Here is a 22572-nt window from a genome sequence, read left to right on the forward strand (position 1 = left end):
AGGAAGGAAAATGGACGTAAGGGGGGGAAAGATCTATTTCACCTCTAGTTTAGAATAGCTAACTTTGCGGCATGCTTAACCAGGTACAACCATTACTTGTGGAATGCGCTGCTTCAGGACTATACTACAGTGAGCCCGGAGGAATTTCAGGACAGGTTTGCTGAGGTGTACGAGAAAACTACTGCCATCACTAGGCAGCAGCTGAGCACTTTCAAGCATTTAGCCAAGACTGAGTCGTGGGCTGTGGTAATGGCAGTAACAATGCGCCATCATGTGTGACTAAGATCTACAAGTCTACAGCAGCCTGCTAAAGACCAAAGCAAGCAGACTCTTTGATCCACCACAATTGAAACACCAATAACCACCACCTGCGAAAGCACACAACATCTGCTTTGTAGTTGCTATCAATTCCATCAAGATGGCAAGCCATGCCAAGCATGGCACCACATAACATCAGACCAGTGGGTGCTTAGAATTATCAAGACTAGTTATGCTAAAGAGTTCAAGAGTCTGCTCCTGTTCTCGGGAATGAAATACACAAGAGCAACTGCAATATTGCTGTAGGAGGTGTAGGCGCTGTTAGAGAAAGAAGTGATCATCCCTGTGTGTTGGACAGAGAAGATGTCTGGATTTTACTCCTGTTATTTTGAAATCCCAAAGAGAGATGGGGGAATTTGGGCAATCATGGACCTTCGAGGCCTCGATTGGTTTGTGTGGATATGCAAGTTCTGAATGATGACGTTGCAAGAAATACTTCCTCTTCTGTGCAAGGAGTGGGTGCCAACATTAGACTTCAAGGATGCATATTTCCATATAGGAATACAAGAGAATGATTGCAAGTACCTGCGGTTTACAGTGGGAGATGCAATGTACCAATACACTGTATTCCCCTTCGGATTGTCAACAGCCCCACGTGTATTCACAAAAGTCATGGCAGTAGTGGTGGCACACTTACGGACAGAAGGTATTGTGGTTTTCCCATAATTAGAAAACTAGCTACTGGTGAGCAGCAGCACTTTGTATGATAGCTGCTGAAGGATCTGGGTATCAACGTCAACTGGAAGAAGTCAAACCTGGAATCACAAAGGCGCATAAGTTACATCGGGGCAATTCTGGATGTGCAATTAAAAAGGGCATTCTTACCAATAGAGCGATATCAACAAATCAGAGATGTGGTTCATCTGTTCAGTGCAGTCCCCAAGTAATCCACCTGCACTGTGCAGAGGTTGATGGGGTTAATGGCATTCTGCAGTGCGACTGTGCGATGCACACATCTGCGGCCACTACAAATGTGGTACCTCAGATACTTCTGCCCCAATGTTTACAGTCAACAGAAGGTGCTGCTGACGCTCCCACAAGGGGTTCTATGATCGCTACGCTGGTAGACTGTGGAGGCCAATCTGCTGGGCAGCATCCCTTTTCAGACCCCACTCCCTTTGTCCCTTGAGCCAACAAATATAGGATTGGTGCATCAGTCACAGTGTATACCCTCTGGCCATACACATCCAGGGTGTGGACAATGTGCTGGCAGACAACCTCAGCTGTGCCATGCAGCACTACCAACACCACGAATGGGAGATCTACAGCACCTGTCTGAGGTAGGTGTTCAACTTATGGGGGCATCCGGTTGTGGACTTGTTTGTAACTGCTGTCAACAAAAAGTGTCCAAAATATTGCTAGCGTGCTGGTGTTGGAGAAGGTTGCTGGGGGGATACGTTCCAACATGCATGGAAAAAAGGGCTCCTTTACCTGTTTCCGCCTCAGCCACTTATCAGCCGTGTACTGGCACAGATTTTGCAGGACGAAACAACCACGGTGACACTTTGGTGGCCTCGCCATCCATGGTTTGCACCACTTCTCAAACTCTCAAAGGGTTTCCCCCACAAATTTCCACTTCAACCATATCTTGTGCGAGACGGAGGGGCGGTGTGGCATCCAGATGTAAAGGCTCTGTGGATTACAGCTTGGAGAGTCAGCTTCTAAGGAAAATTCTAATTAAGAATAGAAGACCATCAACCAGAAGGGTTCCAAGTGGAACTGTGGTTCCAAGTGGAAGAGATTTAAGGAGTATGCACGCAAGCAAAGTTTCTTTCCTGGCAAGGCAACATTGAGACAAGTTTTGCTTTATATGACCACTTTGAAACTCACAGGATTAGCAAATGTATCCCTCAAGGTACATCTGGCTGCTATATCATCAAAGCATAAGGGATGGAATGGTGCGACTGTTTTCTCCCATCCTGACTGCAAGAGGTTCCTGAAGGTTGTAAACAACTTATATCCTCCGATAAGGAAACCAGTGGAGTTTGTCCTTGGTTTATCAACACTCATGGAGAGCCCATTTGAACCTCTGAGTGAGGCTTCATTCAAGTGGCTCACCTTGAAAACGGTGTTCCTCATAGCGACCACTACTGCGAGACATGTAAGTGAACTGAGGGCATTGCCCATGGATACTCCATATACTCAGTTCTATCCTCCATAAGGTAGTCATGTGGTTGGATACGAAGTTCTGTCCTAAAATAGTGATGATGATTTCATTTAAATCAAGACATTGTTCTACCTACCTTTTTCCAGAATCCGCAGTCACCGTTGGAGAAGGCACTGCATTCTCTGGATATGAGGTGTTATTTGTTATACTATCTAGAGGAAACAATTTTTTTTTTAGAAAAACGAAAAGGCTATTTGTGGCCTACAAAGGCAGGGCCAAGGGACAGCTGATATGGCAGAGATTCACACATCAGTTGGTGGAATTAATACTGTAGGCATATAAGCTCCAGGGTGTAGATCCGCCAAGTACCATACAGGCGCATTCAACTAGGGCTTATGCATCCTCAATGGCAAATCTGTCTGAAATCCGTGTGGCTGACATCTGCGCAGCTGCAGTGTGGTCATCACAGAAGCCATTCATTAAACATTATGCCATTGACCTGTGCTCTGTTGAGCCAGCAGGTTTTAGGAGAAGTATTTTGAAATGGGTGTTGCCATAGGCTTCAGGGGCTACTGTGCCCATCACCATGGTGGTAAGCTGGCTAATCACCCATTCTTTTAGAATGCAACGGATCATGATCCAGATAAACAGGTTGCTTATCTGTAACTTATGATCTAGTAGTGATCCGCTGTAGTCATAAGACCCTCCCGAACCACCCCACTACAGTAGCATTTAGCAACAAACAAGCAAAAAACACTTAACTCGTATGGTCATTAGAAGATAGTCAGGATATGGTGGTCTGCAAGAAACTGAAAGAAAGGCACCCTCAACTGCTGAATTCAACGGAAACACGGAGTACATGCAGGGCTGAGTTGGCGTCACAAGGAGCTAGTCAATCTTCCCATGAGGTCCCTGCACAGGCGCAGAACCCATTCCTTATTAATACAATGGATCACAACCAGATCATAAGTTACAGGTGAGCAACCTGGGTTTTTTTAAACTTGTTTTGTGTACCATGTATGATTTCATACACTGGCTGACATCTTGATTGAGACTGCACTTGCGCAATAAATAAAATTGCACAAGTGCAAGAAGGTTGTGTGGCTGTGCAAAACGGGAATGTTCAAAATTGCACTGTTCGCAAAAGTTCCCCACAAATCATATCCAGAATGCCACAGGTTGTGCACCTCTTTCAGCAAGCACAAAGATGTTTGTGCTGGCACAATACTCATCTGGAACATGAGCTCCAGCCTTTGTGAAACAGGTATGCCCTTGCATAGCAGCCTTGTGCAAGTGCAGTGTTAGGGTGTCAGCCACTGTAGATTAATCTTAAGAAGTATTGGGAATCAGTATACTTGATGTGGCATTTGCTGCACACAGTTTATCACTATTGCAGTGTTTAAAAACCTTTTGGGTTTGGAAGTCTGATTTCAACTTCCATTGAGTTTTCAGAGCATCTAATTTTTTTAAATGTCTGCCTCCTATATTTTCATAGTCGTCCAGCTGTTGCACTTATTCGGAAATTGATAGCAGTATTAGAATCTATTGAACGTTTACCTCTACACTTGTATGATACGCCAGGATCAACGTATAATCTGCAGGTAACTTTGTAGTCCTATAGAAATTGACTGTAATATGCTGAAGATAAATATTGTTACATGTTCCATAATGAAAGAAATCACTCTACTGATCATTGTACAATCCCAGAAACTATATTGAATGTCCATGGTAAATGTAAGTGGAAGATGGATTTGTTAACAAAAATTTACTTGTATCACAGTGTAATGGTAATGTCTTGTTATGCTTTTATTTGCCCTTTTTCCTTTGCTACCTTGACCGAGTTAGGAAAAGGAGGGTTGATATGGTAATCTCTTTTCGGCTGAGCTCTTTTCTTGCTAGAAAATGTAACATACGTGTTTCAAAAGCCACTGACTTAACAGGCATTTTCTTTGTTCTAAGACCTCAGACTATGGTATCATTGACCATTAAAAATAAAGTTGTAGTAGGTAAAAACAAACCACACTGATTATATCTTTTAAAATTGTAATCCCTAAAGGTTTGTTTTAGTAGTTTAGCTGGACTTCCTTCCAAGACAGAGCCCTGATCCAGAGTTCCACCTTTGCTCTAGAACTTTTCCAGTGGAGATGTATGCAGAACTGCCCATATAATTGCAATAAACTGAGAAGTCCTTCTCCCTACCTGTTGTCCTCCAGTAGTCCAGTGTTCCCTGCTCCTTCCACTATGAGGCAGATTCTGTTGAAGAAAAGACTCTGCCATATATGTGTAGGGGGCAGCACCCATTTCCTCTCTCTAGCCAGTCTTTTCCTGCCTCTGCATGAATGGGCACAGGTTCACTGCCTGACTTGTGGGACTGGCTACAGCTGGTTTTTCCTCCTACTCTTCTCCTTTCCAGGTGCAAAGAAAAGTAAGCAAATCCAGGCTCTGAGCCGCCTGTGTAGAGGATGAGCAAACCAGACTCAGTACTTGATTCAATCCCCAGTGAGTCCCCTACATCCCTCTAAATTGTTGAGAGGATTAATGTCCCCAGAGCCCAAACGTTGAGGTTTGGCTGGGCACAGGCTTGCATCCTAAGCATATTTTCCTTTTGTGCAAGAGCAGTTTGGTGAAAATTACATTCTCCCCTTTGCATGAACAGAACTTTATGTTCGAGTGGAATAAGATATTTAGGATACAAGCCTTTGTACTTAAGGTAGAAGTGACAGTTAGTAGTACTGGGTAACACAGATTTATTTATTTATTTATTTATTTATTTTTGCTCCTTTAGTTGTACAATATGGATATAGATTTCTGATATATTGATTTTTCCAATATATCAACTGTTGCTTGAATTTGTATTCATTTTTAAGTATTTAATATGGTTTAGAAATGTATAAGTAGAAGTTACGTTTCTGAGTAGAACTTTGTTACATTGACTTTAGATATTAACTAGACGACTACGGTTTCGCTTGGAGCGTGCTTCTGGAGAGACAGCTTTGATAGACAGAACAGGCCGAATGTTGAAAATGGAGCCTTTGGCAACAGTAGAATCTTTAGAGCAATATCTTCTAAAAATGGTGAGCAACACCCTGCCCACAACATATTTATTTATATACAATATTTCTACCCCGTTCCTCCAGTACACTACTGCTCAGAGTGGCTCACAACATTAATAAAATAGATACAATGAAAATAAAAGATTCATAAAGTTCTACCTTTCTAGGGTTGTTTTTTTCTTCCTTAGGTGGCAAAGCAATGGTATGACTTTGACAGAGCATCATTTGTTTTTGTAAGAAAACTACGTGAAGGCCAGACATTTATTTTCAGACACCAGCATGATTTTGATGAAAATGGAATTATATACTGGATTGGAACAAATGCAAAGTAAGATTTCATTAATTTCAATTTGACAAAGTTCTAGAATCTTCTTAAATAAAAAAAAGTTATATTTAAATACCAAAGCCCAACTTTGCATATCTAAAGACACTGTAAGCCCTTTCTTCATTTTTTCTTTTTAAATTTTTGGTTAAATAATTTAAAATTACTCTGCAGTATTTGTAGAATATTGGATTGGATTTTACATTTCTATCTTTTAACATTCAGACTGTATTTCATGTAGTTTGTTTTGTGTTAAGTTTTTAAAATTATTTTTAAATTACCCATACTTAACTGGGCAAAGAAGCACCTTTTTAACGTGGTGATTATCTTTATTTAGCAGGGGGAGAATAACCAGCCCTATCCACCCCCCAGCACAGTACCTCCAGTGACTGTTGCTGGTGTCCTATCTTATGTTTCTTTTTGGATTGTGAGCCCTTGAGGAAAGGGATCCATTTTATTAATTTATTAATTAATTCTCTATGTAAACCATTTTGGAAACTTTTGTTGAAAAATGGTATACTGTATAAATTTTTTTTTAATTTATTGAATTTATATACCGCCTAGTATAAAAATCTCAAGGTAGTGTACCAAATTAAAACAAAATATAATATAAAACATTAAAATTCATAAAAAGATAAAAATAATAGATAAAGAGACATTAAATTTAAGAGTTTAAATTTTAAAATTTAAAACTTTAAAATTAAGTCTGTTTTAAAATTTAAAACTTGTAAAATTTAAGTTATAGTTCTTATAGGAGGACAGGTAGGAATAGAAATAGAATATGAAGCATTTAATAACATGTGCTTAACATGAATAATATAAAAAGCAAGTTCATTTGCACTTTGTTTTTTAAAGGCGAAGTTAAGGTTATTGAAGTTCATATACTTGTTCATGAATAATAGTGACACTGTTCTTTTTAAATTGTAGAACAGCGTATGAGTGGGTAAATCCAGCCGCCTATGGATTAGTAGTAGTAACATCTTCAGAAGGAAGAAATCTACCTTATGGTCGTTTGGAAGACATTTTAAGCCGTGACAGCTCAGCTCTAAACTGTCATACGAACGATGATAAGAATGCATGGTTTGCCATAGACCTTGGTCTTTGGGTAATACCATCAGCATACACATTACGCCATGCTCGTGGGTATGGAAGATCTGCTCTGAGAAATTGGGTTTTTCAGGTATCTAAGGATGGACAGAACTGGACTACTCTTTATACTCATGTTGATGACTGTAGTCTCAATGAACCAGGGTATGTTAAGTATCGGTGTATTTTTTCTTGTATTAGATACATTAAAAGCATGCTGTGCTTTATTTATGCTAAATATTTTTGTATTAAATTGCACAAGGCATTTCTTTTTCCCACTAGATGATAACTGTGGACATTTACCATCCATAATGTTATAGAGTGTTCTTATTTCATTGAAATGTGTGGTTTAGGACCTGAATCCATCATACTAAAAGAGGTTATTTGAGTTCAAGGAAAGGTGTTCACTGAGCCCTCCTGAAAAGCTGTTCTGAGGGTCAGGGGATCTTCTGTATGGAATGTGGCATGGGTGGCTCCGGGGAGGAATCACCAGAAGCATTTTTCACATGTAGAATTTTGCTTGTGGAAGGTGTCTCTGCCTACTTACTGTGGATTACCCCTTTCCCCTGCAACCACTTGTGCTGCATCCCCCACTGTTGCCAAGACCTTCCCAGGAATGCTTTCCAAGCAGAAGGTGTGGGAAATGGCTAGTGCTGATGCTGTTGCACCAATGCTGCTTTAGATGCAACCCAATAATTCTCTAGCTTTTAAAGTTGCTTCTTTCTTCTTCAAATAATGCAAAGTTGATCACTAAACAGCAGCATGAAATGGTTTTTATCTGTGTTCTAGTCAGTTTCCATCAAGGGCGTGCCAAGGTTGGAGTGGGCCCGGAGACAAGAATGTAAAATGGGCCCCTTGCTGCCTTCCTCTCGTTCACCTTCTACTAGGTGCAACAGATCTTAGTACATGGGGGGGGGGGCGGCACTGGGACAAAGAAAAAAATGGCTGCACACACACCCCGCCCCACTTTAGTATAAAACCTAGCAGTTAGTTGAATCTACATCCAGCCCTTTAAAAAATAACAGAGTTCTTTCAAGGCAGGAACCCCCCGCCCCCCAGCTGAAGCCCTATCAGTCTTAACCTCATGTCTCCCCCCCCCTTTTTAACCTTTTAAAGTGCAAGAATGACAGTGGCCTGTCTGCAGCCTGCTGGCAGCTTCTCTGGAAACATCCTGTGCATGGCCAGGGTGTCACCTGGCTCACTACTCGGCTACTATTAACCCAGCAGCCAGCTCCACTACCCCTGTCTTTTCAGGCAGCCATTTGCTGCCTGAACAGCGTTTTTTCCAATTTCTCTTCCTCCATTGAGGGAGAGAAAGGGGGGGGGGGGGAAACGCTGTTCAGACAGCAAACGGCTGCCTGAAAAGACAGGGGGAGTGGAGCTAGCTGCAGGAGCTGGCTATAGGGGGAGTGGAGCTGGCTGCTGGGTTAATTGTAGCCGAGTAGTGAGCCAAGTGACACCCTGGCCATGTGCAGGATGTTTCTGGAGTAGCTGCCGGCGGGGCTGCAGAAAGGCCACCACTTCTCTTGCATTTTAAAGGTTTGGGAGGGGGGGCGGGAAGAGAAATGGGGGCAAGGACTGGCCTTGGGGGGGGCCCTCAGAGGCTGTGGGCCAGGAGACACTTGTCTCCCTTTGTCTTATTAATGGTACGCCTATGGTTTCCATGCTTTTTAGAATTACCAGTATCTAAATTTTTTCATACCATTTCTCCCAAACCAAGGTCAACAGCAACATGGCCGCTAGACCCACCAAAGGATGAAAAGCAAGGTTGGAGACATGTAAGAATCAAACAGATGGGAAAGAATGCCAGTGGGCAAACACACTACCTCTCTCTGTCAGGGTTTGAACTTTATGGCACTGTGAATGGTGTGTGTGAGGATCAGTTAGGTAAGCAGTACAGATGAACTGATTTCTCCCTACCCTCAAAAATATTATAGTAAATGTATGTAATGAAACAAATATTTTTCTTGATTTTTCCAGCCATGTGTGAAATCCAGAACACAGTTAATAATGATCCCATTATTTTTATCATTATTAAGTACCCATTGACTGTTGGCTGGATTGTGTCCATGGTTTTGTAAATATTTTTAGCCAGGTTGAAATGCTAAAATCTTGTGGTGATTGCTTAAAAAGTAGTGTTATAATAACTCTTTCAATTGTATGTAGGAAAAGCAGCTAAAGAAGCAGAAGCTAACCTAAGGAGGCAGAGGCGACTGGTTCGTTCTCAGGTTTTGAAATACATGGTTCCAGGTGCTCGTGTTATCAGAGGAATTGATTGGAAATGGAGAGATCAGGATGGTAGTCCACAAGGTGAAGGCACTGTTACTGGTGAATTACACAATGGTGAGCAAATGTAAATTACTAACTCTAAAATTACTAGGTTGTTAAAATAGTTGTTACATATTCTAGCATTGTGAATGGGAAAATGTAGATTTAGAAATTGTGGGGAGACAGGAAGGAATTGATGTATTTCCCTGAGAGATTGTTCAGACACTAAATACAGTTTTGTGCCTTGTAGAGAATACCTGTTCGGTCATTTTAAAGCAGGCTTTCACTATGGCTTTGCCATTGTGAGTTTTCTGTGGTAAAGAAAACTCATTTGAAACTCCTCATAAGCACCCCAGTCCTTGATACACTTACTTGGAAGTAATTTTCAGTGATTTATGATATTACTTTCCAAAGATTTTCAAAGATTTCAAAGATTTAAGATTTTTGCTAAAAGCAAGAATGAACGAGGATGCAAATGGAGCCAATGAGGTTTGCAGATGAAGGAAGTGAAAATTGCTTGATAATGTTGAAAAGGTTCAACATATCTTATAGGAACATAGGGAGCTGCCATATACTGAGTCAGACCATTGGTCAATCTAGCTCAGTATTGTCTAGGACTGGCAGTGGCTTCTCCAAGGTTGCAGGCAGGAGTCTCACTCAGCCCTATCTTGGAGATGCCAGGGAGGGAACTTGGATTTTACTGCATTATAATAACTGAAAGTGTTAGGCCATGTTGCCACCTGTCTCTTGATTCGCGCTGAGAGGCCTTGGCAGAGGAGAAGATGGGTTCGTGCACTTTCCCAACTATTGTTCAAACTTCCCTAGGAGATTATATTCACTGTACCTTGAGAAACATGTATTTCAAAAAAAGCACAGTACTTTGTTTTCTTGCCTTATTGGTCCATTGGAATAAAATTCCTTGGGGTAGCGTGGGACAATTTATGGGTAACAATTATAAAATAACGACCGTGTAGAAGTCCAATGTACCCCTCAAATATAGTTTGGTATTATGAACATCAGATACTAATTGTTTGCAGCTCCAGTGTGCAGATTAGTTATCCTCTGCACCTATACATTTTCTATGTTGCAGTATAAATAAATGACCTGTTGTTGAAGACTAATAAATGCTTCCCCTCTGTAGAATATCTAAATAACTTGCTATATCTCTTCTAGCTTTGGCATTTGCAGCTTTCTTTTTCACTTTTGGCTTTTGTCAGTTTTCCTGTGTCTTTTCTTACCTTGCTAGCTTCACTGGGATCAAGTTGCTGTTTTTGTAATACTACATATAGATGAAATCAAAGTGGGTTGTGGTTAAGAGGTTGATATTAAATTCCCAAGGCCATTGCAACTAGATCTAATGACTTCTTCTTTTTTAATTAACAAAGAACCTTTGGGTGGGGATTGTATCCCGGGTACAAGCTCTAATGGTAATCCAGGTTTCCCCACTATGAAAACAAATCTTAAAACAGTTGCAGGCTTATTCACTCTGCCTCATCTGCATATGAAAGAGAGTATGAACACTTTTGTTTTTAAGAAAACAACACCTCTGCATTACATGCAAAGTTGGGAAACCTGTGGTTTGGTAACAAACCAAGATCTGAAAACATGGTTTGGTACTGGGGTTTTTTGCCAAACTGTAGATTGAACTAAACTACTTGTGAGTTCTCACTCGTCCCCTTAGGCCAGGGGTTCCCAACATATAGTACCCCAGATGTTGCTGAACTACAACTCCCATCATCCCCAGCTATCATTTATTGTGTCTGAGGATGATAGGAGTTGTAGTTCAGTCACATTTGGAGCACCACAGGTTGGAAACCCCTGCCTTAAGCTAACAGAGAGGAGGAGAGGAGAGGGTGTTCGCAACTCTCTGAGGTTTGTTCTAGTAGCACGAAACCATGATTTTCTATTACATCTGAACCCAGCCATGGTTTACATCAGTAAGTTTCTCTTCTTTAAAAATCCCTTTTTCCTACTTTTGTATTACTGCTTTTGGGGAAACTTCACATAATTTTCACAATTTTTAAAATTTGCATTGATATATGACCATTGGATGCAGTCTTTTGTTTCACGTTTTTCTGTAAGGTAAGCCTTCTGGTCTTACCCAGTACACTTTCAGCAGTACTTTCACTGATGAAGTCAGAATTTCTCCAATATATTGCTTAGAGAGAGGTTAATCAACAATCATTTATTGTTGATTAACCTAAGAGAAATATAATGGACAAGACATTTCAGCTTCCTCTTTCTGCAGCTGCTCTGATGTTATAAGCAAGGGCATAGTTACAGTAAGGACACACACATACCTTTCTTTAAATCACTTGCAAAAATTAGTTGCTTCACAGAAGACATTTTGGAAATGCTTGGGTTTTGTGTAGAGATTTTACAAAGGGCTCAAGATTTCATTAAGTAGTTCCCTCTCTCAGTGCCATGTGATATGACCTTGTTTAGGCCGAATTCCAACCAAACAGAATTGGGTTCCATAACAAGGTTTTGAAAATGAGTAATGGTGAAACAAAAATATGAATCCCAGTTATTTTTCAACATCATATTTAATGCACAAGAGATTGGTCTTGATATCACTAGCAGGAAACAGCTCAAAGGATACTTGCTGGACCCAGACCCTTTTCTTTCTTTTTTCTTACTCTCTCGCACCGCCACCCCATCTCAGCAAAGGAACCAGAGTTGCCTTGCCACAGCCTGGAGAAGGAGCCTGTTTTAAGAACCTGGCTCCATGATCTCCATGGCAGTATGAAGTGCATTAACCACTGCTATGGTAGAGCAGCAATCAAGATGGAGTGAGGCAACCTGACTTAACATACAAGAATGGAGATTTTTTCAAGTAACTTTCAAACTCTAGCTTATGAAAATTTGAAAAGTTAGCAAGTGTTAAAATATCTGCAAAGTTCTTTAAATACTCATGTCTCTACCTGATTTGGCTCAAAGTTTACATATTTTAAGGGAACTAAAACTTTTAAAAAATTAGAAGTAATTGGTTGCCTTTTATAATAAACGGTTACATTTTCCGGGTAGACTCTAAGATCTTCATAATGGAAGTGAACTATGTAAAGAGCTGCCAGTATTAATTAGAACAGCTAAAAGGATCATACTTCTTGAATTCTTTCCCCCCTTTGTTTGGCTTTAAAAGCCATTACGTGATCTCTGTGACTTGAGATAGTGGCCCAATAAGAAGCTGATCCCATATTGTGGAGCTACTGTCTTGACACGCTCCTGTCTGCTTTCTGCTGGGTCTCACAAACTCCTGTCCCTTTCTAGGCTGGATTGATGTCACCTGGGATGCTGGTGGCTCTAACTCTTACCGTATGGGCGCAGAAGGAAAATTTGACCTCAAGCTTGCCCCAGGGTACGACCCTGATTCAGCGGCATCACCCAAACCTGTTTCATCCACTGTTTCAGGCACAACGCAGTCATGGAGCAGCTTGGTGAAAAACAACTGTCCAGACAAGATGACTGCTGCTGCAGGCTCCTCAAGTAGAAAAGGAAGTAGCAGTTCTGTGTGTAGCATGGCCAGTAGCAGCGACATCAGCTTGGGTTCGACCAAAATGGAGCGGAGATCTGAAAATGTAATGGAACAAAATATAGTTTCAGGCACTGACATCCATGAACCAATTGTTGTACTCTCCTCTGCCGATAGCATGCCTCAGACTGAAGTAGGGTCAGCATCCAGTGCAAGTACCAGCACCTTAACAGCAGACGTGGGAAATGAAAATGTTGAAAGAAAGCTAGGACCTGACAACTCAATCCGTGCTACTGGGGAGTCCAATGCTATATCCATGGGAATTGTTAGTGTGAGTTCTCCAGATGTTAGTTCAGTATCTGAGCTAACCAATAAAGAAGCCACTTCCCAGCGACCCCTTAGTTCTTCAGCAAGTAACAGACTATCAGTGAGCTCACTGCTGGCTGCTGGGGCTCCCATGAGTTCCAGTGCAAGTGTTCCTAATTTATCTTCACGAGAAACTTCTAGCTTGGAGTCCTTTGTTCGGAGAGTGGCAAATATTGCTCGCACCAATGCTACTAACAACATGAATTTAAGCCGAAGTAGCAGCGATAACAACACTAATACTTTGGGAAGGAATGTAATGAGCACTGCAAGTAAGTAAAAACATTGTTTTGGTGATCAATTTATAACATTCCTTTGTAAGAAGGAAAAGAGGGTATTTGTTCGCTTTGCACCCTTGAAATATGGTCAACTTGTATTTTATTTTTAGAGATATTGCTTCCCAACGTTTTGAGAGGACTTTGATTTAGGAAATTAGTGCTGTTACAGTAGTTAGACTTGGAAAGTCAAAATGCCCCTTGCTCAGTTTATCTGGCACTTTGATTTCGGGGAAACTGAGGGCAATCTTACAACATGAGTAATCTTGCTACACACTATGATTGGTGAGGCTGGTATAATAGCAACTGTTCTAGAAGAGTTTGGATGTTCAGCTGCTAGCTGATATTTTAATTAAGAAGTTGATTCCTTAAAACACCATATGAGTTATGTTTCTGTAGCATTGTAATCCTTTTTATGGATCTGAAGAGTATTAACTGAGCCCTTAATTCTGATCAACCACCAAAGTCTTCCGAAATTTATGCATATCCCATTGACATCTGCTTAGAATGTCCGAAACATCATTTAATTTGAAAAGTATATAATTTTTATACGCTGACTTCTCTGAAGTACTGAATTTGTAAAAATCATATTTTGGATAATTAGAGAAGTTGTTTGGGATTTGGAATATTTGAAAATAAGTCTGTGTTTAAAATTGGTCTATGTTCTACAAATAAATGACAAAACCTGAGTAGAAGGATAGTGCTGCCATTTGTGTGCATGTGGTTTATTACAGTTTCTCACTTGAACTGAAGTGGGTAATAATATGACAAAAGCTGCAGGTAATTGAGAACAATATGGAAATATACTCCTGGTAATTAGATTTTTTAAAATGGATATCAAGTTATTTCATCATTTTGTTTTATATCAACTATGGCCTACTAATGCAATTTGGTTGCATTAGTAAAGCCTTGCTATTCTTTTGTTATGAGATGAGCAACATTTGACTTACACAAGGGTAAAAAATGGTTTTGTTTTTCATTGAAAAGAATATGTATGCTTTGGGATCTGAATTGCAGCCTATATTATTTGAACATCTTACAGAGGATTGCTTTTCAAGTTCTCCTTCCAACAAAGTGGGAGAATTGTATATTTCGGAGTATTTAGAAGATTTATTTATTTATTTTTTATATATATATATATATATATATATATATATATATATATATATGTATATGTATATAAATATATAAATATATATATATATATATATATGTATGTATGTATATATATATATATATATATATATATATATATATATATATAAAATATATATATATATATATATATATATATATATATATATATATATATATTTGGAGACAATCAGAACATAATCATAACCATTTATCTGGACTAATATGAGATAGATAATTAACCTCTAATTGTGTGGTGATGTGATCTCAAAGGGTGAAATCAGTTGTAACTGCTATGTAGTTTGATAACTTGTCCAATTTGTTTATGGTTGCACAATTATTTTACCATAAACATGTTTAACTTCTGCCTGCCCTGCCCCCCAATCCCATATTACCATTAAGACAGTGGCAGTAAAATGGATCCACTGGCCAGCTACCTGCATAATGAAATATGATTAGGAGATGGTTCAGGAGTAAAGCCAAACCATGATTTCTCATGATGTCTGTATAAACACTGTCAGACAAACCATGAGTTATGAGCGGCCACCAAACCAGGGTTTGAAATCAGTTTGCAAACCACAGTTTGGGCAAAAGTGTGCGTGGGCATTGCAGTCAAACCAACAAATCCAATCCAGGGTTTGGGACATGAACCAGTATTGCGTACACTGACAGCCAATAGCTCTCCAGGATTTCAAATGGGTTTTTCCCAGCTCTGCTTAGAGTTGTCAGGGTTTGTACCTTGGATTGTCTGCATTTAAAGCATAAGCTTTACCACTGAACTGCAATCCTTCCCCTCTTCATCCTCGGGCCACTGTTTGAAGTAGTGTTTGGAGACTCTCACAGAAGGCAGTAGAAAAGGGAAACTGTACTCAGCGCAAATCATGGCTTTGCATTTCATCTGAACCAACCCTATGCAATGACTTATTGACTAGACCAAACAAACTTTTAAAAAAAGCTTGGTGTATTTTCACATTTTTCAAAAGACTATGTTGTAATAATCTGTTAATTCGCAGCAACTGTCATAGCTACACAGACTGGGGTGGAGCATGATGGGGAATTAGATAGCACTGCAAAAATGTTCTAACTTATTTCTGTTTACAAAGTGAAATGGTGATAACTCCCACCATATACCTGCCTTTCTTTCTTTCCCTGCCTTAGCCCTCCTAACAGCACCTGATTTGAAACCGGGCTGGTAATCTGTTTAGTAGAAAAGAGGGTTCCACAAGTACCACTGAGCTCACAAATCACTGTATACAGCAAACACTGTATACTGCTGATTGTCATGAACTTCATATAACATGATTTACACATTATGTAATAGTACCTGTTCAAAACTACTCACAGTAGTTCCTATACTTATTTAGATCTTTTTAAGCAAAGAGCCTTTCTTTTATTAGCCTGTAGTTCTGCATTGATGAATACAATAGATTTGGGAGACTTCTTAAAAACAAAAACCTTTTTATAGTGGTTTAAAACACAGCACTCATGAATGTAAATTTTACTTCCTTGGATCATTTATTTTATCTTACCATATCTTTATCTGTAGCTTCTCCTCTAATGGGTGCCCAAAGTTTTCCTAATCTGACTACAACTGGTACCACATCAACAGTGACCATGTCTACATCCAGTGTTACTAGCAGCAGCAATGTAGCCACAGCAACTACAGTTTTATCTGTTGGTCAGTCACTTAGTAACACTCTAACTACTAGCCTAACATCAACATCTAGTGAGAGCGATACAGGTCAGGAAGCAGAATATTCTTTATATGGTAAGTTTCATTTTTAAATGAACATAAGCAGATTTCCCATTAATGGTTTTTCTTTTTCTTCTTTATTTTTGTTATGGGTTTCTCACTTAGTAATTTCATTTACTAAAGCATATCAAATAACTGAGCTGTTTACCCCATTACTAGTTACATAAAAGGTCCACAGGCAAAGGCTTTTAGGCCTAATGTCAGTGTTTCCATGTATTTTAATTCTTCACACTCTTCAACATGCTTTTCATTAGTGGTGTCTTTTATATAGTTGTTTCAGTATTTAAGATGTTTAGAAATGTAGAAAAATTAGTTAAATATAATACAAAAAGAAGGGAACTATTCTAAATTACAACCATCCATCCATTTGCATTTTACAGGTTTATGGCTATTATTTCCAACATGGAATGCTGCAGTTATTCCTCAAATAAATTCAGAATAATATGTATGCGTTAAGGAGCATCTGAGCATGGTTGTCAATGCTGAAAACTGTTCATGGGTTAGAATAATCTATTATATTAATTCTCCTGGGTTTGCCTTGGAATGTGCGTCCTGGCACCCAGCTGATTGGCTGGGCGGTGGAGGCGCCTGATTGGCTGAGGCGCACCCAGGAGAATTGGCCGGCTGGGCGACCGTGGAGGTGGCGGCGGGACTGGCCGTTGTGGTTGCGGTGGGACTGGCGGTGGTGGCAGGCCTGGCCGCTGAGGTGAGGCAGCGGCAGGCCCGGCCACAGCAGTGGCACCTCGGCCGCAGCAGTGGCACTCAGCCCGGCCGGAGACTGGGGCAGGTGGGCGGGAGAGAGGTAGCCGGCCCCAAAGAGCGCACAGATGCTCTGTGTGGGGGTCGGCTAGTACTTGGTATTTCTGTAGCACAGTTTCATGTGGTTCAGGTTGTTTTGCATATAGTGGCTTGCCTTGATGTCACAAACCTGGCCCTTCAAACTATAGTTTGAAGTCTATTTGCAAACTACATCTTGGAGGCAGCACTAACCACAGTTTGTCATTTAGGCATCACAGCAAACTATGATTGGAAGGAACATACATAGGGAGCGTATAAGCTTCTAGAATACTTCCAAGCCATGGATCCAAGAATTGGGTTAATGATGTCGGAAACAGGCATCTCAGTAATGCAAGGAATTTAATTGCTGATAATCATACGTGGGGGAAATGATAAAAACAGCTTGGCATTCATAGCATTTACTTTGAGGTAATTAAGTTCTATGACCGCCCTGAGCCATTTTTGGAAGGGCGGTATAGAAATCGAATTAATAACAATAATAATAATAATAATAAGAAGAAGAAGTTTGGACTAGACAAGTGTGCTGCATTAATAATGAACAGAGGAAAAATAACAAAAACAGAAGGAATAGAACTTCCCAATGGAAGCAACAACAAGAACCTGGAAGAGAAAGAACATTACAAATACTTGGGCATTCTCCAGGCTGATAACATTGCACACACTGAAGTTAAAAGAAAAATGGGAAGTGAATACATCAGGAGAGTTAGAAAAATCCTCAAGTCCAAACTCAATGGTGGGAACACCATACACGCCATAAACACCTGGGCTATACCTGTTATCAGATACACTGCAGGAATAATAGACTGGACCCAGGCAGAGCTAGGGACGCTAGATCGTAAGACCAGGAAAAGCATGGCCATCAATCATGCTCTGCACCCCCATAGTTATGTAGATAGGCTATACCTCCCTCGCAGCTCAGGTGGAAGAGGAATGCTGCAAGTCCATCAAACAGCAGAGGAGGAGAAAAGAGGCCTTGCAGAATATATCAAGGACAGTGAAGAAGATGCACTTCAAATGGTCAATAATGAGAAACTATTCAACACCAATGAAACAAAGCAGGCCTACAAGAAAGAACAAGTCAAGAACCGAGCAGAAAAATAAGCCACTGCGTGGTCAATATTTGCACAATATAAGTGGAAAATCAGACATCACCAAGACCTGGCAATGGCTTAAGAATGGCAACTTGAAGAAAGAAACAGAGGGTTTAATACTGGCTGCACAAGAACAGGCACTAAGAACAAATGCAATAAGAGCAAAAGTCAAAAAATCAACAGCAAACAGCAAGTTTCGCCTTTGTAAAGAAGCAGATGAAACAGTGGACCACCTGATCAGCTGTTGTAAAAAGATCGCACAGACTGACTACAAACAAAGGCATGACAAAGTAGCAGGGATGATACACTGGAACATCTGCAAAAAATACAAGCTACCTGTAGCCAAAAACTGGTGGAACCATAAAACTGAAAAAGTGGTAGAAAATGAAGATGTAAAAATATTATGGGACTTCCAACTACAAACAGACAAACATCTGCCACACAATACACCAGATATTACTGTAGTCGAGAAGAAAGAAAAACAAGTCAAAATAATCGGCATAGCAATACCAGGGGATAGCAGAATAGAAGAAAAAGAAATAGAAAAAATCACCAAATACAAAGATCTACAAATTGAAATTGAAAGGCTGTGGCAGAAAAAGACCAAAATAATCCCAGTGGTAATTGGCGCCCTAGGTGCAATTCCAAAACAACTTGAAGAGCACCTCAACACCATAGGGGCCACAGAAATCACTATCAGCCAATTACAAAAAGCAACTTTACTGGGAACAGCCTATATTTTGCAACAATATCTATAATAACCAACAGTATTGATGATAAAAATTCAGCCATCCCAGGTCCTTGGGAAGGACTTGATGTCTGGATTGACAAACCAGTCAATAACACCTATCTGACTGTGTAAGCAAGAAATAATAATAATATGAACATTTGACCATTTTCATGTAGAGAGCTGTTTGAAATCACTTGCCTGTGGAAAAGTTCAAGAAGTTGGCTGGATTCAGATGTAACATTGAAGCTGTTGGTTTACCGAAGTCATGGCTTTTGTTAATGTCTGAACCTGAATTTGCCCACAGACACTGGCTTGTTTTCTGGTGCTGGATAGGGATGTGCATGAAACATGATTCAGACGCCAAATCACAGCATATTCCTTTTATATGGAGGGATTTCACATCCCCTTTAACACAGAGGAAAGCAGGTCCATACCTGCTCCTCTGCTGCCACTTCCTTAATCAACGTGCCCCCTCCCCCCACCGCATGCTTGCTGGCGTCGTGCAGGGGCAGCTGGGGGAGAGTGCTGCTGGCACGCAGTAATAGCTGGGGGGCGGGGAGGTGCTGTGATTAAGGCAAGTGGAAGAGCAGATATGGACCTGCTCTCCTCCATGTTAAAGGGGACATGTAATCTCTCTGTGTTAAAGAGATGTGTTGTGATTCGGTTTCCGAATTGCATTTCGTGCACATCCCTAGTGCTCAGCCATGATTGAAACTGGTATGCAAACTAGTTTGTGCTAATTCTGGCTTGCTGTTATGTGTGCATTCATAGACCACTAACAAACCATGGCTAGGGCCATTATTCCACCTCAAGAAGCTGTTGTACCATAGAGGTTGGGAGAGAACTAAGCAACTTATGAAGCTGACCAGATGGGCAACAAAAGTAGACAAGCAGCTCTAAACCATGGTTTAGCAACATAGGAAGCTGCCATGTACTGAGTCAGACCATTGGTCTATCTAGCTCAGTATTGTCTTCACAGACTGGCAGTGGCTTCTCCAAGGTTGCAGGCAGGAATCTCTCTCAGCCTTATCTTGGAGAAGCCATAGAGGAAACTTGAAACTTTCTGCTCTTCCCAGAGTGGTTCCATCCCCTGAGGGGAATATCTGACAGTGCTCACACTTCTAGGCTCCCATTCATTTGCAACTAGGGCAGACCTTGCTTAGCTAAGGGGACAAGTAATGCTTGCTACCACAAGACCAGCTCTCCTATTCGTGTGTCTAGAAGCTCAAACTGTGATGTGATTCTTGACTATGGTTAGCACAAGCCATGGTTTTGTGTTAATGTGAACCCAGCCATAGTCTTTGTAGATTTTTCTCCCAAAATATGGTTTAGAGCCTGACCAAATGGGGTTTATAAACCCTATCTGGGAATAGGCACAGGATTCAACATGAGGCAATTTGCATGATCGGAAGAAAGTGGGCTAAGGGGCCTAGCCCTCCTTTTGCCAATCGTGTGCTGGAACGGGAGCTGTGCAGCTCCCTGCAGCAAACATTCCATAGTACCCTTCCCCTTAGCTGAGGTTAACGGAGCGAGCTCTCCATTAACCTTGGCGTTTTGGTCGTGTGTTACCACAGAGCACGCTGACACATGAGTAGACCCCCGACCTGGAGGCTGCAAGCAGCCTCCCAGGCTTGGGGGTCTCTCCAGGATGCCCCACGCACTTGCACCGGGCATCCTGGAACTTCCGGGGGCCGCAGTTGTGACGGAGCCAGCAGTTGTATGGGCAGCTGATCCAGCCACCCAGTGCTGCTTGGCAATCGTCTGCAGGGAGAGCGGGCTAAGCCCACTCTCCCTGCACACCTCATTTCGACGAGTCTGACTCATCGTAGACTTGCCTCATTGTGTTTTTCTAAGATCAGCCAAAAATTATGACTATGGGAGATCATTGTTTTTGTTGCACAGCTGCAGCACTTCTCAAAACTAATCTGTTGCACCATGCATGAGTAGGAAAAAAGGTAAAACATCCATCCACATACATTTAAAATGAAAGTTCATGCTCATTCACAGAAAACACTAAAAGGACGGGTGGGTGGGTATTAATTATAGCTGTAAGAGAAAAGGTAAACTTAAATAATTCACTGAGGAAATAGCCACAGAGAAGGGCCTCCCCAACTGCTGTTTTTGTGGTAGAACAGAAATGAGTGGGAAGGTGTTCACTCAAACATTTGGCGCACATGTCACAACCATCTAGCACAGTGATCTTCACTATTTTTCAAATGGGGGCCACATTGGCAAAAAAACTTCAATGTGAGAGGTATGAGGCATTTCCCACTGTGCTGACCTGCACAGTGCTACACTTTTTTCTATGGGAAGAGAGCTGGTCTTGTGGTAGCAAGCATGACTTGTCCCCTTAAGCTAAGCAGGAGCCACCCTGGTTGCATACAAAAGGGAGACTAGAAGCGTGAGCACTGTAAGATATTCCCCTTAGGGGATGGAGCCGCTCTAGGAAGAGCATCTAGGCTCCAAGTTCCTTCCCTGGCTTCTCCAAGATAGGGCTGAGAGAGATTCCTGCCTGCAACCTTGGAGAAGCCGCTGCCAGTCTGTGTAGACAATACTGAGCTAGATGGACCTATGGTCTGACTCAGTATATGGCAGCTTCCTATATTCCTATGTTTTTTCATTGCTGGGAGGGCCCTTTAAGAGAAACAGAGCAGTTTCTTAAGAGCTCTAGGAGTAAAGTACTGGGAGGGGCTACATTCCCAGCACACTGTGGATCAGGGGAGTAACTACTATTAGGCAAGGGGAGGCGGCTGCCTTGGGGCCCCCATGCCTCAAGGGGTCCCCCAGAGGCAAGTCGTGTGTGTGTGTGTGTGTGTGTGTGTGTGTGTGTGTGTGTGTGTGTGAGCGCAAGGGGCCCATTAAAAAATTTTGTCTCTGGGCCCACTCCAGACTTGTTACGCCCCTGCTGTGGATGGCTTCCAAGTTGGTGCAGGGGCTGCAAGAGGCCTCTTTTTCCCTTAAAGGAGCTCCCCACACTGGGCAAAGCGCAGTATTGGACAATGAGTATGGTCATCTCTCCATGGTGTTGGGGAGACCATACAGAATATTAGGCTTTGGCTAGAGCTTCATATAGGCCTAAGAAGTGAATAGTGGAGGAGCTGCACTTAAGGTTGATTGGGGCCGCCATTGGCTCCAGGCCTTACAGAGAAGGACACTGATCTAGCAAATGAGATCAAGCTAAGTGGAGACAGCATTTAATTGTGCAAAAGTACTTATAACAACTTGAAGAACATCAGTTGCAGACCAAGAACTCTATTACTGTGCCAGCAGTGTTCCCTCTAAGGCGTGCGCACACTCTCACATTTTTTGATGTGTGCTCAGTTAATTTTAGATCCTGCTCAGGTTTAATCAGGAAGGTCCCACTCTGAATGCGTGTGCACACATACTGCCTTGATACTTCCGCCCAGAACAAAACTCATTCTGCACACAGATGATAACAATTAGAACACTGTGTGCCAGAATGCTACTCTCTCTCTCTCCCCCACACCCACCACTGTGTAACCTTCTTACCATACAGGGGGGTATTCATACAGGCGGGGTGTTCACACATTATTTGACACATGCAACTGAATTTATGAGATTCCCACAAGAAGGGTTTACTACTGTAAAACATATAACTAAGTCCTTAATATATTTAACTTGGGGGCGGGGGGAGATCCAGTTGAGGTAAGAGAAGAAAACAGATTGTCTGGGAAGTTTTGAAATAAAAATGGAAAACTACAATTAAGTAATAGGCATTAGAAAGCACTAAATTAAGATGTTGGTGGATTCATCCTACAAGATACTGAAAATTCTGGTTTTT

At 41.3% G+C, this 22572-nt stretch overlaps 1 protein-coding gene across 10 annotated transcripts in view; it reads left to right on the forward strand.

The window, feature by feature from the left end:
- HECTD1 (HECT domain E3 ubiquitin protein ligase 1) overlaps positions 1–22572 on the forward strand; it is a 138842-nt gene that overhangs the window by 78747 nt on the left and 37523 nt on the right. For 7 of the 10 annotated variants that reach the window (XM_053284319.1, XM_053284321.1, XM_053284326.1 and 4 more), the window contains 8 exons: positions 3921–4026; positions 5365–5499; positions 5667–5806; positions 6728–7051; positions 8607–8773; positions 9053–9229; positions 12425–13261; positions 15945–16166. In XM_053284319.1, coding sequence (XP_053140294.1) covers positions 3921–4026; positions 5365–5499; positions 5667–5806; positions 6728–7051; positions 8607–8773; positions 9053–9229; positions 12425–13261; positions 15945–16166 — 2108 coding nt within the window. The remainder of the gene's footprint in view (positions 1–3920; positions 4027–5364; positions 5500–5666; positions 5807–6727; positions 7052–8606; positions 8774–9052; positions 9230–12424; positions 13262–15944; positions 16167–22572) is intronic. The other 3 variants (XM_053284324.1, XM_053284325.1, XM_053284329.1) reach the window with 2 other exon arrangements.

The sequence above is a fragment of the Hemicordylus capensis genome, chromosome 1 (genome assembly GCF_027244095.1).
Source record: "Hemicordylus capensis ecotype Gifberg chromosome 1, rHemCap1.1.pri, whole genome shotgun sequence".
In the NCBI taxonomy this organism is placed as follows: Eukaryota; Metazoa; Chordata; class Lepidosauria; order Squamata; family Cordylidae; genus Hemicordylus; species Hemicordylus capensis.